Source organism: Lepidochelys olivacea (genome assembly GCF_965140295.1).
Source record: "Lepidochelys olivacea isolate rLepOli2 genome assembly, chromosome: 19".
Lineage (NCBI taxonomy): Eukaryota > Metazoa > Chordata > Testudines > Cheloniidae > Lepidochelys > Lepidochelys olivacea.
This window is the reverse complement of record NC_140429.1, coordinates 19,435,223-19,450,948: the sequence shown is the minus strand read 5'-3', so window position 1 is coordinate 19,450,948 and position 15,726 is coordinate 19,435,223. Positions and strand designations below refer to the sequence as shown.

Genomic DNA, 15,726 nt, shown 5'->3' with positions numbered 1-15,726 from the left:
CTGGTTTGTTTGCTATTGAACTAACTAGTGCATCACAATAGTAAAGAATCACTTTTCTAGGTGAGCACAAAGAACAGCAGCTGGTTGTTAGACTGGCATAATCATCTTCCCCTGTTTTGGTACTTAGGCATTGTATTGAGCTGGCAAAAGGCCTTCTTGGGGTGGCAGGGATTGTTGTTAGCTTCCCAGGGCAGAAGCCACACATTGAAACACACCTAAAAACCTATCAGGCCTATGATTTCCACCAGTGTGAGATGAAATCAAACCCAAAGGCTATCCAAGTTCTTAAATGACCCTATTATCCTGAGTGCCCATCAAAAATATTTACGAGTGTATCCTCACAGCACCCTGTGAGATAGGGAGGCATTGTTAGCCCCACTTTACAAATGGGAAACTAAGGCACAGACTCTAGTAACTTGTCTAAAGTTACATAGGAATTCTGTGGCAGACCTGGGAATTGAACCCAGGGACTCAACCACACCATACCTCACCTCTATATTTTCTTCTTCAACGTGTTTCTTTTTCTGACTTCAGTATGAAGATGAAAAAATAAAACATATAAATAAGAACGATGTCATTTAAAATACTTTCACATGCTGTTTATTTTTGTAGGATTTCTGCACCTTTGATTCCATCAATGATAAAATGTATAAAAATAATTTTAAATGATGCTTTCTTTTTTTTATATTCATACAATGTGCAGCTCTCAAAGACAGAGATGATGAGAAATGAACACAGGCATCACATAACTCTCATGCTCCTTTTGCCCTTTTCCTGATTCTGATTGTCAGGTTCAGGATCACAACAATATGAACAATATCCAGAAAACAGTTACTGGTTCTATAGATTTCCAATGTGTAGGATACGTAAAGGAGGAAATTTAATTTGGGGATAAAGCCTCTAAAGTTAATGTACCTTCCCCTCAGCAGCAGCCCTCTCTGATTCATTCACAATACAGAATTTCTGCTAATAATATTCACAAGAAATACTGAGTTCCTACCTACACATTTCTGCTCCCACTATGTCACACTGCCGATGCTGAACTGAGCAACCTATGTCACACCATAGCAGGAGAAATGGCTTTTCTATTCATTCCATCTCCCTTGTTACAAATCTTCCTCCATCTGCTGATTTTGTAAGTGCACATGCTCACTGCAGAGACCAGAAACAAGTTCTACTAAAAGATTTATAATCACAGACAGAAAATAAATACAAAATGATTGGCAAGGAGTTCTCAGTTACATGCACAATATCAGACTAGCAACAGAGACAGTAACTATCATTACAAACTACAGGACTAAGAGTACATAAGCCACTAGGTGGGCTGTGGGAATGCACTAGGACAAATGACAAAACAAGAAAGTAGAAGAACTAAGAACATTTTTTGAACTGGATTAGTTTCTGGAAGGCCTGTTTAAACTCTTCATTAAAAGCGGTGTATATGACTGGATTGATAAGCGAATTTAAGTAACCTAGCCATGTGAAAAAGTCCAGTAGGATTGGATGAAACCAGCAGGCATCCTGACAGATTGGCAGAACCAGGGTCACAACAAAGAATGGCAGCCAGCAGAAAATAAAAGCTCCCAGGATAATGCCCAGAGTTTTTGTGGCTTTCCTTTCTCTTGCAGCAGAAATTCTTTTCCTTTCCAGGACACTATCTGCAAGTTTGATTTTCACATGATTGATAAATACTGGGGAGCCCCCTGAATGAGCATTCCCCTCATGAAGGTTAGAGTTAATGGAGCAGAGAGAAGACCCAGTGGAGCCGGTAATCAGGTGGGCTGTGGTAAATCGTTTTCCATATAGTGAAGGTGGCTTAAGAATCCTGGATCGAGCGGCTACATAAATTCTCCCATACAGTATAACAAGGAGCACAGTCGGGATATAAAAAGCTCCGCAGGTTGAATAGATTGTGTAGGAAATCTGATCAGTGTTCACAGTACAGGCTGCCATTTCTTCATGAGCTTTTGCCTGTCTCCAAAAAAGTGGTGGCATAGAAATACAAATAGAGATCACCCAGACAACAGCAATCATGAGGGCTGCTCTGCGAGCCGTCCGATGTTTTGTGTATTCCAAAGCATCTGTGATGGCCCAGTATCTGTCCAGTGCAATAACGCAGAGGTGCAGGATTGAGGCTGTGCAGCCGGTGATGTCTGACGATAACCAGATATCGCACATAACTTGACCAAAGGTCCACGTGTGGCTGACAGTATAAGCAATACTGATTGGCATGACTAAGATAGATACTAAGAGATCAGTCACCGCTAAGGAGCCAATGAGATAATTTGCAGGTGTATGAAGCTTTCTAGTGAGAAAAATGGTGATCATTACAAAGGAATTGGAAAGAATAGTTGCCAGAGTTATCACAGACAGGACGACGGCCACTAAGACCTTCAGCCCCAGCAGTGTGGTCTCATCCCACGCCACTGGCATTTCAGTGGCGTTCAGTGACTCATTTGATGTGCTCTGGAGAGAAAGCTCCTTGGAACGGTTGCACTGGGCCATTCTCTGATTTTCCTTTGCTATTTAGTCCGCCATAAAAAGGTGAGAATGTTGCTGTTTCTGCCGAAATGGAAGGTCTGTGGCCAGAACGCCCAGGCTGGAGGGAACCAACTTCTAGTGAGCAGGAGCCTGGCCAGGAGTTGAAGCATTTTTCTAAACTAGATTCCTGCTGCTTATTTCCACCTCTCTTTTGTGATGCACTTTAATAAGCAGCAGGTTCTAACGCAATTATCAAGACATTATTTCTGCCATATATTAACACGGACTATAGGATAAAGGGTGGAGTGTTTTAATTTCTGTTTGCTCCACGTCTTCTTTTTGAGCTAAGTCTCCAGCAGGCAGCAAGAATCAGCACTGGAGAGTGAAAGGTAGAGAGAGAAACATTCTACATGGCCATGCTGGCCCCATCTTTGGGACAAAACTTTCCTAGAAAAAGTTTGCCCTCAGTTAATAGCTGACCATGATGACTCTTATAACGGGGAATGCGCTCTTCCCAGAGTACATATCGACATAATACAACACTGTTTGACTTGTTTCTGTGGACATAACTTCTGCCAGACACACTTATTAGGCCCTCTTTAGTGATTTGTGCAGGGTTCTATCGGTGTGTGCATCTCCAGACCATCCTTTCTTTCTCTCAAATGCACGTTCAACCCTCAAACATTGGTCTCGATTTCTGAATGATTAACAGAGTTCAATGCTGTGGACCTGGAATTCACAGGATGTTTTAGTTACTGCGTTGTCCATGACTGAGTAGATGGTGAATGATTATAATGAGCTGTGGAGTCATGATTCCCCCAACAGAAGGAGGACGTCATCATCTGACAAGGCTGGTTATCGCTGAATGGATCTAAAGGGAGAAAGTGAGTGTGTTAGCCCAGAACTGTGGAATCATGTGACATGGGAGTTCACAGCCCTCAGTTTCAGACTGGGCCTTGTGGGCATTAATGAAGCCACAGGTCTCTTTTTATGTATTTCTTTAGATGTAGTAGGTGACTATCTGTATAACTAGAGCCTTACTATCTGTCAGCGAGCTCCACACACACAGATAATAAATCCCTACCACCGGTCAAAGTGGAGTCTGAAGATACTGGACTCCTCAGACAGAAAGTTTCAGTTGTTACTCCTCACAGATTTATTTTGAATGGGAGCTTTCTGTTTAGAGAGCGGTGTTGCCTCAGCAATTGGAACTGGTATTGTTTCAGATCTCTCACTAGACTATTTCTGGGTTGGAAATATAGCAAAAAAACAACCCCACAAAAGAACAGCTTTCTGTACATCTGCTAAAAGTCCCATTTTAAAGAACTGAGCTAAGATTCAACCTAAAAGAGCTTTGAACTTACTGATGACTCAGAAATTGCCATTTTCAGAGTTTGGGAAACATACTGAAGCATATTTACCTGGGTGCTGGGATGCTCTTATAGGCCAACTCACAAATAAAACCTACAACAACAAAACAGATTAGAAACATTACTTAAAGACAATAATACTCTACAGTCAGGTTCCAGAGCATTGCAAGACATTTCTCACACTTGAGTTTTCTCTATTTTAGTTTGTTGGCAACAGAAAGGCCAGTAGAGCCCTTTCCCGTTTGTTATAAGGAAGAGCCATTCTTCCAATCTGATTCTAAATCTTTATTGCAGCAATGAATAATAAAATACAGAGCAGAGCTGTCAACCAAGTGCATATCAACAAAGTATTGTCATATTGCTCCCCAGAGCTCTATGCCTTAAATGGGAATCAAAATCCTGATGTGATGCACAAAATTCTTATCCAAACTAACTGTCCCCAAATGAAAACCGCAAATGTCCCAGAGCCAGTGAAAGAATATTACCCAGGAAGAAACTCCTGGTGCAATCCAGAAGTTCCATTCAGGCAAAGCAGCAGGGCCTGACGGATATAGGATTAATTTATATACACAGCTGAGTTTCTTGGTGTAGGCAGTCCATATTGCACTGATTGCCTACACCAAATCAAACTATAAGTGACTTAGGTGCTTAAGTCCCATTTTCAAAAGTGACGTAAGCTCCTAGGGCAGCAGTTCTCAACCTGCAGCCTGTGGGCCGCATGTGGCCCAATTAGCACACAGCTGCAGCCCAGCTGTATGCTAAAAAAAGTTCAAAATTTATCTCTTTGGTCTGGCAGGGGGTGGGGCTGGCTGAAGGGGAGACAGTCTTGCAGCCTGCACCAGCGCTCCTGCCAGCAGGGGGCTGGTGAGTGCCACAGGGGGTGGGAGAGTGGGTCGGGGGGGGGCACTCTGGGCAATGAGGGGGTGGGGGGCACTGGGAACTAGGGATTTGCCAGGGTGCTACAGCATCCCCAGTTTTTAGATGGGGCTCTGTTCCTGGCCCCCCTTCTCGGGTCCTGGCTGCTGGCCTGTGCTGGGCGCTCCATTTCTAGCCTGGTGCTGAGGGTCCTGGCTGCCCGTCCGTGCACCGCAGCACTTGGGTCCTGGCTGCATGTCCCCATGTGGGGTGTATGTATGTTTGGCTGCTGCCCGGCCCTGCCTGGTGGGGTCCCAGGGTCCAGCCCCCCGCAGCGGTGTCTGGGGTCTGGCAGCCCGGCCCACTCCCAGGGCTCTGCTCTGGGCGAGCGCACTGAGCATAGGGGACTGTGAGCGGGTTGCGGGGGGGGCGCTGTAGTTCTCAACCTGCGGCTCACAATGATAAACAGATTAAGAACCACTGTCCTAGGGGTGATGTTTTCCAAAGTGTCTAAGGGCCGATTTTCAAAGATATTCAGACACCTAGAGGTGGAGACAGGTGCTTAGTGGGTCTTTCAAAATTGCCTAGGTGCCCAACTCCGCTTCTGAAAACCCCACTTGGGGCTGGATTCACAAATGGACTTACGCATCTAACTGCTGGTGTAGGCACCTAAGTCCCAGAATCAGGCCCCACTGGGCTTCACAAAGCCCCCACTCAGCTGCCCCTGAACCTGGTAAGTTCCTAAACTCACTCAGCCCCTAAATGTTTGCAGTGAAGTTTCCCTAGGTGTCTATGTTTCTGCCTCAGCATGCACCCTGCGGCTGCACACCATGCCCCTCTATGCCTAAACCCCTGCGTAATGCATGAACGGAGGGATAATAGGCCTCCCTCCACCTAACCTGCTGGTGGGGGGCCCTACCTGGTCAGTGTGCTCAAAGCTCACCTGCTGCATTGAGCTTCATCTGTGAACTAGCACAAAAGAGGGAAGGGTGGGGGAAGCTCTCCTGCATAACTTTTAGCTCAGGGGTTAGCATACTCACCTGGCATGTGGGAAGCCCCCCCAGTTCAAGTTCCCCTCCACCTGAGGGGAAGAAGGGCTTTGAAAAGGCTCTGCCACCTCTCAGCTGAAGGCTCTAGCCATTGGGCTAGGGGATATTCTGATGGGAGGGCTGGGGCTCCCTCAGTCTCTCCTTTCGAAGTTGTCCCACTGTGAATAAATAATTGAAAAACTCACTGGGCCACAGAGAGAAAAAGTGAGAGAGAAACCATGAGAACAACTCACTAGTCTGGTGGCTAGAACACTCACCCACCCTGTTCCAATGACTTTTTAAATTCTTTACCCACAGTTCAATAGCTTCAACAGGAGAGTCTGAGGCTCTGACCACGGGAGCGTATCATAACCCAGTGGTCAGAGCCCTCACCTGAGAGACAGTACAGCTCTGTTCAAACCCCTTCTTCACCCCAGGCAGATGGGTGCTTGAACTGGGGGTCTCCCCCGGCCCAGGTAAGTACCCTAATTACTTGGCTAAATATTAGGAGGGAGGCCCACCTCCTCCTCACAAAAACAGAGTAGATGCCTAATGCCAAGAGTGGGTTTGCAGCTAAGAACCCCAAGCAGAGGGAGGCACCTCCTTCGGCCTGGGTTTAGGTGCCAAAGTCCCTGAGAGTGGCAAGGCTTAGGAAATACCGGTTGCCTTGGCGTCTCTCATTGGCCAGCTTGGGCGGCTCCCCACCTAGTTGCTGTTTTTCATGAATCCCATTCTGGGACATGTACCTCTCCTCATTCATTGTATACAGAGTGCTCAGGCTTCATGATTCCCCTGATTCCAGTCCCCAACAGCATTGCCACACCTAAGGGTATGTCTATACTGCAATTCAACACACTTTGATAAATTAAACAGTAATATGTCACCAGGACTACATGGTATCACCCAAGAGTTCTGAAGGAACTCAAATATGAAACTGCAGAACTACGAACTGGTATCTGAAGAAGTGGGGGGGTTTACCCACAAAACCTTATGCCCAAATAAATCTGTTAGTCTTTAAGGTGCTACCAGACTCCTTGTTGTTTAACTGGTATGTAGCTGATCATTTAAATCAACTTCTGTACCAGATGACTGGAGGATAGCTGATGTAACACCAATTTTTAAAAAAGGCTCCAGAGGTGATCCTGGCAATTCCAGGTCGTAACCTAACTTCAGTACCAGGCAAATCGTTGAAACTATAGAAAAGAACGGAATGATCAGACACATTGATGAACATGATTTAAAGACCCTGTCTTTTAAATCAGCTACTGTACCCAATGACTGGAAGACAGCTAATGTAACGCCAATATTTAAAAAGAGCTCTAGAGGTGATCCTGACAATTAAAGATCGGTAAGTCTAACATCAGTACCGGGCAAATTAGTTGAAACAATAGTAAAGAATAAAATTGTCAGACACATAGATGAACATAAATTGTTGTGCAAAAGTCAACATGGTTTCTGTAAAGGGAGACCATGTCTTACTAATCTATTAGAGTTCTTTGAGGAGGTCAACAAACACGTGGACAAGGGGGATCCAGTGGACATAGTGTACTTAGATTTCCAGAAAGCCTTTGACAAGGTCCCTCACCAAAGGCTCTTACGTATATTAAGTTGTCATGGGATAGGAAGGAAGATCCTTTCATGGATTGAGAACTGGTTAAAAGACAGGGAACAAAGGGTATAAATGGTATATTTTCAGAATGGAGAGGGATAACTAGTAGTGTTCCCCAAGGGTCAGTCCTAGGACCAATCCTATTCAACTTATTCATAAATGATCTGGAGAAAGGGGTAAACAGTGAGGTGCCAAAGTTTGCAGATAATACTAAACTGCTCAAGATAGTTAAGATCAAAGTAGATTGTGAAGAGCTTCAAAAAGATCTCACAAAACTAAGTGATTGGGCAACAAAATGGAAAATGACATTTAATGTGGACAAATGTAAAGTAATGCACATTGGAAAAAATAACCCCAACTATACATACAATATGATGGGGGCTCATTTAGCTACAACTAATCAGGAGAAAGGTCTTGGAGTCATCATGGATGGTTCTCTGAAGACGTCCACGCAGTTTGCAGCGGCAGTCAAAAAAGCAAACGGGATGTTAGGAATCATTAAAAAGGGATAGAGAATAAGACGGAGAATATCTTATTGTCCTTATATAAATCCATGGTATGCCCACATCTTGAACACTGCGTACAGATGTGGTCCCCTCATCTCAAAAAAGATATAGTGGCATTAGAAAAGGTTCAGAAAAGGGCAACCAAAATGATTAGGGGTTTGGAACTGGACTCATATGAGGAGAGATTAAAGAGGCTAGGACTTTTCAGCTTGGAAAAGAGGAGACTAAGGTAGGATATGATGGAGGTATATAAAATCATGCGTGGTGTGGAGAAAGTGAATAAGGGAAAGTTATTTACTTGTTCCCATAAGAACAAGAGGCCACCAAATGAAATTAATGGGCAGCAGGTTTAAAACAAATAAAAGGAAGTTCTTCTTCACTCAGTGCACAGTCAACCTGTGGAACTCCTTGCCTGAGGAGGTTGTGAAGGCTAGGACTATAACAGGGTTTAAAAGAGAACTGGATAAATTCATGGAGGTTAAGTCCATTAATGGCTATTAGCCAGGATGGGTAAGGAATGGTGTCCCTAGCCTCTGTTTGTCAGAGGGTGGAGACGGATGACAGGAGAGAGATCACTTGATCATTACCTGTTAGTTTCACTCCCTCTGGGGCACCTGGCATTGGCCACTGTCAGCAGACAGGATACTGGGCTGGATGGACCTTTGGTCTGACCCAGTATGGCCATTCTTATGTTCTTATTTGTTGGAGAAGAGTCAACATGACTTTTGTAAAGGGAAATCATGCTTCACCAATCTATTATAATTCCTTGAGGGGATCAACAAGCACGTGGACAAAGGTGAGCCAGTGGATATTGTGTGCTTAGACTTTCGGGAAGCCTTTAACAAGGTCCCTCACCAAAGGCTCTTAAGTAAAATAAGTAGGTCTGGGATAAGAGGGAAGGTCCTCTCATGAATCAGTAACAGGTTTAAAAGACAGGAAACAAAGGGTAGGAATAAATGGTCAGTTTTTACAATAGAGAGGCAAATAGTGGCAGAGTTCCCGAAGGATCTGTAGTGAAATCTATGCTGTTCAACATATTCATAAACAATCTGGAAAAATGGGTGAACAGTGAGGTGGCAAAGTTTGCTGACGATGCAAAATTGCTCAAGATAGTTAAGTCCGAAGAGGATTGTGAAGAGTTATAAAGGGATCTCACAAAACTGCATGATTGGGAAACAAAATGGCAGATGAAATTCGAGGTTGATAAATGCAAAGTTATGCACATTGCAAAACATAATCCCTACTATACATTCAGAATGATGGGGGTCTAACCTAGCTGTTAGCACTCAAAAGAGATCTTGGAGTCACTGTGGATAGTTCTCTGGAAACATCATTGAATGTGAAGCCGCAGTCAAAAAAGCAAACAGAATGTTAGGAACCATTAGGAAAGGGATAGATAATAAGACAGAAAATATCATAATGCCAATATACAAATCCATGGTATGCCTACATTTTGAATACTGTGTGCAGATCTGGTTGCCCCACCTCAAGAAAGATATATTAGTATTGGAAAAGGTACAGAGAAGGGTAACAAAAATGATGAGGGGTATGGAACAGCTTTCGTATGAGGAGAGATTAATAAGACTGGGACTTTTCAGCTCGGAAAAGAGATGGCTAAGGGGGGATATGATAGAGGTCTATAAAATTTTGACTGTTGTGGAGAAAATGGATAAGGAAATGTTATTTACTCCTTCACATAACACAAGACCCAGGACTCAGCCAATGAAATTAATAGGCACCAGGTTTCAAACAAACAAAAGGAAGTATTTCTTCACACAACACACAGTCAATCTGTGGAACTCATCATCAGGGGATGTTGTGAAGACCAAAGCTACAACATGGTTCAGAAAAAGACTAGATAAGTTCATGGAGGATAGGTCCATCAGTGGCTATTAGCCAGAATGGGCAGGGATGGTGTCCCTAGCCTCTGTTTGCCAGAAGCTGGGGGATGACTTGATGATTACCTGTTCTGTTCATTCCCTCTGAAGCACCTGGTGTTGGCCACTGTCGGAAGACAGGATACAGGGCTGGATGGATCATTGGTCTGACCCACTATGGCTGTTCTTATGTTCTTAATACCCGTGGCCGACCCATGTCAGCTGAGTAGAGCTCATTGGGCTTGGGCTACGGGGCTGTTTAATTGTGGTGTCAACATTTGAGCTTGGGCTGAAGCCTGGACTCTAGGACCATCCCTCCCATGTGGGGTCCCAAAGCCCGGTTCCAGCCTGAGCCTGAATGTCTACACCACAGTTAAACAGCCTGTAGTGAGTTAATGGGGGTCCCTCCGCCTCACTACGTCACTGGGCATCACCCACAGTCAGGGAATTAGCAGAGCACTACACAGACTGCATGGCTCTGGCCTGCAGTCCAGGCAGATCTGCAAATGAGTCTCTGGGCCCTGGACCCTCAAGCAGGGCGGGACAACAAACAGTCTATGTGACTGGCCTGCAATCAGGGCACAGCGACAACCAGTTGGAGTCTCTAGTCTGCAATCAGGGCAGAGTAGCAAACAGTTATTAGCCCAGGTCCTCCGTCAGGATAGGGCAGCAAGGAGTCTATGACTCTGGCCTGTACTCAGGGAAGAACAGTAAGAGGGTAGGGTGTCCTAGCTCTGGCGGATGACCAACAAACACAGGTCTCTTGGCCTAATGAAGGGAGTCTGCTTCCCCAGCGTGGGGCGGCAGAGGGTTTGGGGCCCGGGCCCACCTGACTCTACCATGCCCCGACCCAGTGGCGGAGTATTCTGCCACTGGGTCAGCGGGGAATCCACCCAGAACATGCTGACCGGATTTCTGGCAGCTGTGCAACCAGATTGGGGTCAGCTGCCCAGGGCCACTTCCCACCCTCCCCTTGGGGTGTACCTGGATCCACGGAGGGTCCTCCGGTTCAAAGGCCAGTGACAGTCCCAGCAACTCCTCAGTGCCTTGGTGAGCTGGCCGCTCCAGTAGCTCTGCAGGGGTCTGCTGCAGTCTCCCAGTTTAGGAGTGGGTAGTAGGCATCTGTCTCCTTCAGCTGCTGCCCGCCAACTGAGCTCCAGGACCCACCCTTTATACTTCCTTTTCTGCCACTGACTTCCGGTGGGAGGGGCAAGCACAGCCTGGCTCTGCCCACCTGGATTCAGAAAGTGGTCCCTCCCACTCTGGCTCAGTGAGAGGCCACTCCGCCTCACTACACAGCCCCTTAATCCAAGCCCTGTGAACCCGAGACAGCTGGCATGGGCCAGTCATGGGTGTTTAATTGCAGTGTAGATGTACCCTCTGTTTCTTTGTGAATCTAGCCCTACGCACCTATCTGCTTCTATAGGTATCAAAATACCTTTACAAATCTGGCCCTATGTGCCTGCATCCCATTGTTTTTCAAAGGGAGTTAGGCTCCTCACTCACTAAAGCATTTTTGAAAATTTTACTCATCGTCCAAGTGTTACCCAAATTTTATCTACATTTTCCCTACGGAAATAAAGCTGGGAACCCTGGGCTGCTTAATGGGCATCACTTTGGAATGTGGGCAGACTCCTTCTGGGTACGTAACGTTTTAGCCAAGATCCATGCAAACAGGCTAGCAACCCTAACCCGTCCCCTGCCAGCCACGTCTGCCAGGGAGCTGCCAGTTGTCACGCAAGGACGTTTATGTAACTCATTACTTCAGAGGCGCCTAATTCTTAGGCTCGAGTCCCAGGCGATCTGTTTTTATTCCCTACTTCAGAAGACTTCACATCCGGCCACCATTGGACGGTGTGGATAAACCTGTGCTGCTCACCATCCAGGGCTTAATGATCGCTAACAGTTTATAATACCCCAGCTGATTGAAGTGGAACAATGAAGCATGGATAACCCATTTCTTATAAGCTGAAAAAGGAGGCCATATCCCTTCTTTCACAACTATATGTGTCAAAAATCCAGACTGAAATTCACTCTAGCTCCTTCACAAAGTATTGGGCTCAAAGCAGGAATTACTGGATGAAGGGGGGTTGGACTAGATGACCTCCTGAGGTCCCTTCCAACCCTGATATTCTATGATTCTATGAAGGTTGCTGGGAGACTAGATGGTCATAGCCCTTTCTGCCTTGAAATGTATGGCCCCAGTTCTGCAGAGATTTATGCACGTGTTCAATGTTCTGCATTTTGAATAATCCCATTGATCTGTAGTATTACAGCCTTTGAATCTGTAAAAACATTTCACTGTTTGCTAATGGTTTAGCGGAGCCTTTCCCCTAGCATCCCTATTTTAAAGGACATGCCATTCAATCTATACAAATCAGTAGTCACTCCCACGGATATTTTGCAGAAAAATAACCAGCAGAATCCCACTTTAAAATAGGTACATCAGGTTCTAAGGGCCTTTAATATTCATGTAGTTAAAATCAATATTCTTCTGTGAATTTTTCATCTCTAACAAGTTTTACCATATTTTTAGCCCAGTTAGGAAAAAACCCTAGACAAAGCCAAATCAATATGGGAGGGGGGGGAATAAAAAATCAGTTTTCTTAAACTACAGTTATCAAAGAAAATAAAACATGCAGTTTGAAAAAAAACAAATACAAGGTCATACATGCATGCATACAATACTAGGAAAAAAGAATGCAGGACATATTTACAGGATGGGGGGATGTATCCTGGAAAGGAGTGACTGAAAAGGATTTAGGGGTCTTTGTACATATCCAAATGCACATGAGCTCCCAATGCAATGGTGTAGCTAAAGGGCTAATGAGATCTTTGGGAATATAAATAGGTGGATGTTGAATCAGAGTAAGGAAGTGTGTGTGAGCATTATTTGAGTACTGTGTCCTGCTCTTGTGTCCACACTTGTAAAGGATGTTGAAACATTGGAGAAGGCTGAGAGGAGTTGCAACAATGATCCAAGAGTGTGAAAACCTGCTTTTCAGGGGGATTCTTAAGGAGATCAATCTTGTTAGCTTATTAAAAGGAGAAGACTTGATGGGGAGGTTTCTAATAGGACGGTAGAGGATCCTTCATTTAGCAGACTAAGGTAGAACACAATGCAATGGCTGGAAGATGAAGTTAGACAAATCAAAACTGGAAACAAGAGACACATTTTTAATAGTGAGGGTAATTAACCAATGGAACAGCTGTCTGAGAGACACAGCAAATTCATGAGCACAATGGAGTCTTTACACTGAGATGATGCATCTCTTTCGAAAAGATGCTCTAGTTCAAACACCAGTTATTGGGCTCTGTAGTGTCACTTACCTAGTGGGGAAGAATAATGCCCTATGCTGCAGAAATCCCTGTGCGAGGCTCGCTGGTGTGTTTACAGTGGAAGTCAGACTCGATTATCAGAGAGGTTGTGGAACAGTGCCATCTTGTGGATTCTATAGGTATTTAACAGAAAGCAGGCTGGAGCGAGAGACATGGAGACATTTTAGGGGTTCTCTGAGTAAGATGCTGAATCTGGTTTCTTCCATTATTTGTTGATGTAACTGTAAAATAACACATTCAATCCTTACACCTTGAATACAACTACATTTTATGCAGAACAAGATGAAAGTTTACAGAGCACACTCACTACACAGCTGACAATTCAAACAGAATATGCATAAAACATGTATTTTACCAAGATAAATGATAATAGCATCTGCTACTGAAGTAGACACACTCACATAAACCGGGCGGGAGTAGTGAATGCTAAATGTGAGTGCACCCCGATCCTAGAGTTAGAAGAAAGGCAGAAAAACTGAAAAAACTGGGTGCAAATTCTGACCAAAGCAGCTCGAAAAGGGAAGCTGGATAGATAGCATGACAATAACCCTGAGTCACAGTTAGAGGGGTTTGTTTACTTCATGAACTCAGAATTGAGGGGCTGTGTTTGTTAATGAACAAAAGCTGGAAATGGTCATTGATCCCAAGGGGGAAAGAAAACTATTAATGTTGCCTTTTTGAATGAATAAATAACCAGAGTTAATATCCAGTAAGAGAGAGTATTTTGCTCAGACAGCACCAGCCCACTGAACTGTAGTTATGGTTGCGGTGTTTTGCGGAGCGACTCAAAGCAAGATTTTTACAAGTGTTTAGGAATATGTTTTCAAAAGTTCCAAGTTTGCTCTGAGCTGCAGAAAATGGGTCTCTCCTCAGCCTTCCTGGGATCGCTGCATGCCTCGTTGCCCACAATCAGATCTGGCAGAACAGTCATGTCTGCAGAAAAGAAAAGAAGAAACAAGAAAGGCCTTGATCCACAGCTGTGCCAGGAATTGTGCAAATGCTTGGGTTGGGGATACGATACACGGTGTCTCACAATGAACAATGGGTAAGGAATCCCACCATAGCAGCGCTCTCAGCACAAACAGACAAACACATGGGAAGTGTGTGAGACTTGCCAGAGCTGAGCTCTCCTCACAGGCAGATACAATGTGGGTCAGGTACTTAGGGAAAAATTCAAGAACTCTATACATCAGGAACCATTTCTGCCTTCAAGAGCTAGAGCTGGCCAACTGTCCTGAGAAATACATTGCCAATATTGGTCTGAAATAAAAACGGAATTGACTTTCCCCTCTGAGCATTGGGGTGTTCATTTCCCATGAATAGCCAGTGCATAGAGTAAATTTAAAGCAAAGATAGAAAATATTGGTGGAAACCCCATTTTAAACTGAGAAATGTGAGTGATCACCATGGAAACCTAGTTTTCAGAGCTATGTCCATTGGCTCAGGGAACAGAACAAACCATTTGATCTACAAGGCCAGTAAAACTAACCAACATGGTTTGAATTCTGAATATGCACAATGACGTGCTCATGAACAAGCTCCAGTACAAGAATCAGTCACTGAATGATTCAGCATTTTGGAATAATGAATACATGCAGGAAAGCTAGGACAATTCACCTCTGGGCAGAGAGGTTATCACTGAGCTCTACAAGGCTCTTACACAACCAGCTTCTACATCTGTGTAATGGAGCAGGGGCTACTTGCTCACTGACATCTCTGCATTTCAGTGTTTCCAGTGCTGAGGCGGAGAAGCAGTCTGGCTGTGCTGGGCACTTGCTCACTCCTCTCAGACTTCTCCTCACCTTTCTTGAGAGGGATGTTCCCACCTGCTCTGTCTCCCCGCTGTCACTTGTCTCCATCTCTTTGGCTCCTATGTAGACCAGTGCTCTGCAGACAGTTCTCTCTCTCTCTTGTAGCCCTCGGTGATGAGATAAGATTTGGTGACGCATATTCTGTCTGTTACATCGTGTGTGTGTGTGTGTGTGTGTGTGTGTGTGAATTATTCTTGTTATTGAGCTCTGGATGTTGCCCTCAAGCATGTCTTCCTTTAGGAGTGGCTTGGACAGAAAATGGAAGCCCCTTTCTGCCATGTGAAGTGGTGCTTGGTTTCTCTCAGAGGGCTCCAGGGCCCACCTCCTGTGATTCCTCTGCTCAACAGAAATTATTTAGGTCCTTCTCATGAAGGAAATCACTATCTTTATAAAGAGAGAACAGACATGCTGTGTATAAACCTCCCTGCTTCTCCCACATCTCCATACCCTGCTTCCTGTTCACCAATCACTCACTAACTCTGCTGCCCCTACACACCCCATTGCTCAGTCACTGCATCACCCCACACTCTTCCCACCCCTTCACTGAGACACTGCCTCCCTCCCGCACTCACTGGAATGGTGCAGATTGCGGCTTACATCTCATTGGGTGAGGGTTGAATATTTTTATTGTAAGGAAATACTGGGACATCCTGAACAGGGGAATTGTTACATGTTGCAGTATAGAATTGTTACATCAGAAGAGAATAGTCTCCACAGCATATTACGGTAATCATGCCTCAGAAGGAGAAGAAATAGGGTTTAACTCTAGCCTTGAGCTTCCCCTCTCAGACTTACACCCTCTCAAAGCCAATTGGTTCCACTCCAGGTCTCCAGTAAATCCATTCTTCCC

At 44.8% G+C, this 15,726-nt stretch overlaps 1 protein-coding gene across 5 annotated transcripts in view; it reads right to left on the bottom strand.

Annotated features, from left to right (window-relative positions):
* Positions 1-622: 622 nt before the first annotated feature.
* HTR1D (5-hydroxytryptamine receptor 1D) overlaps positions 623-15,726 on the bottom strand; it is a 34,701-nt gene continuing 19,597 nt past the window's right edge. Inside the window, exons 2-6 of one of the 5 annotated variants that reach the window (XM_084652501.1) lie at positions 13,421-13,998; positions 13,057-13,286; positions 5,747-5,913; positions 3,903-3,945; positions 623-3,352 (exon numbers count right to left, since the gene is read on the bottom strand). In XM_084652501.1, coding sequence (XP_084508627.1) covers positions 1,372-2,505 — 1,134 coding nt within the window. In that variant the 5' untranslated portion in view covers positions 2,506-3,352; positions 3,903-3,945; positions 5,747-5,913; positions 13,057-13,286; positions 13,421-13,998 and the 3' untranslated portion in view covers positions 623-1,371. Of the gene's footprint in view, positions 3,353-3,902; positions 3,946-5,746; positions 5,914-13,056; positions 13,999-14,867; positions 14,948-15,726 lie in introns of those variants that run through there. The other 4 variants (XM_084652502.1, XM_084652499.1, XM_084652500.1 and 1 more) reach the window with 4 other exon arrangements.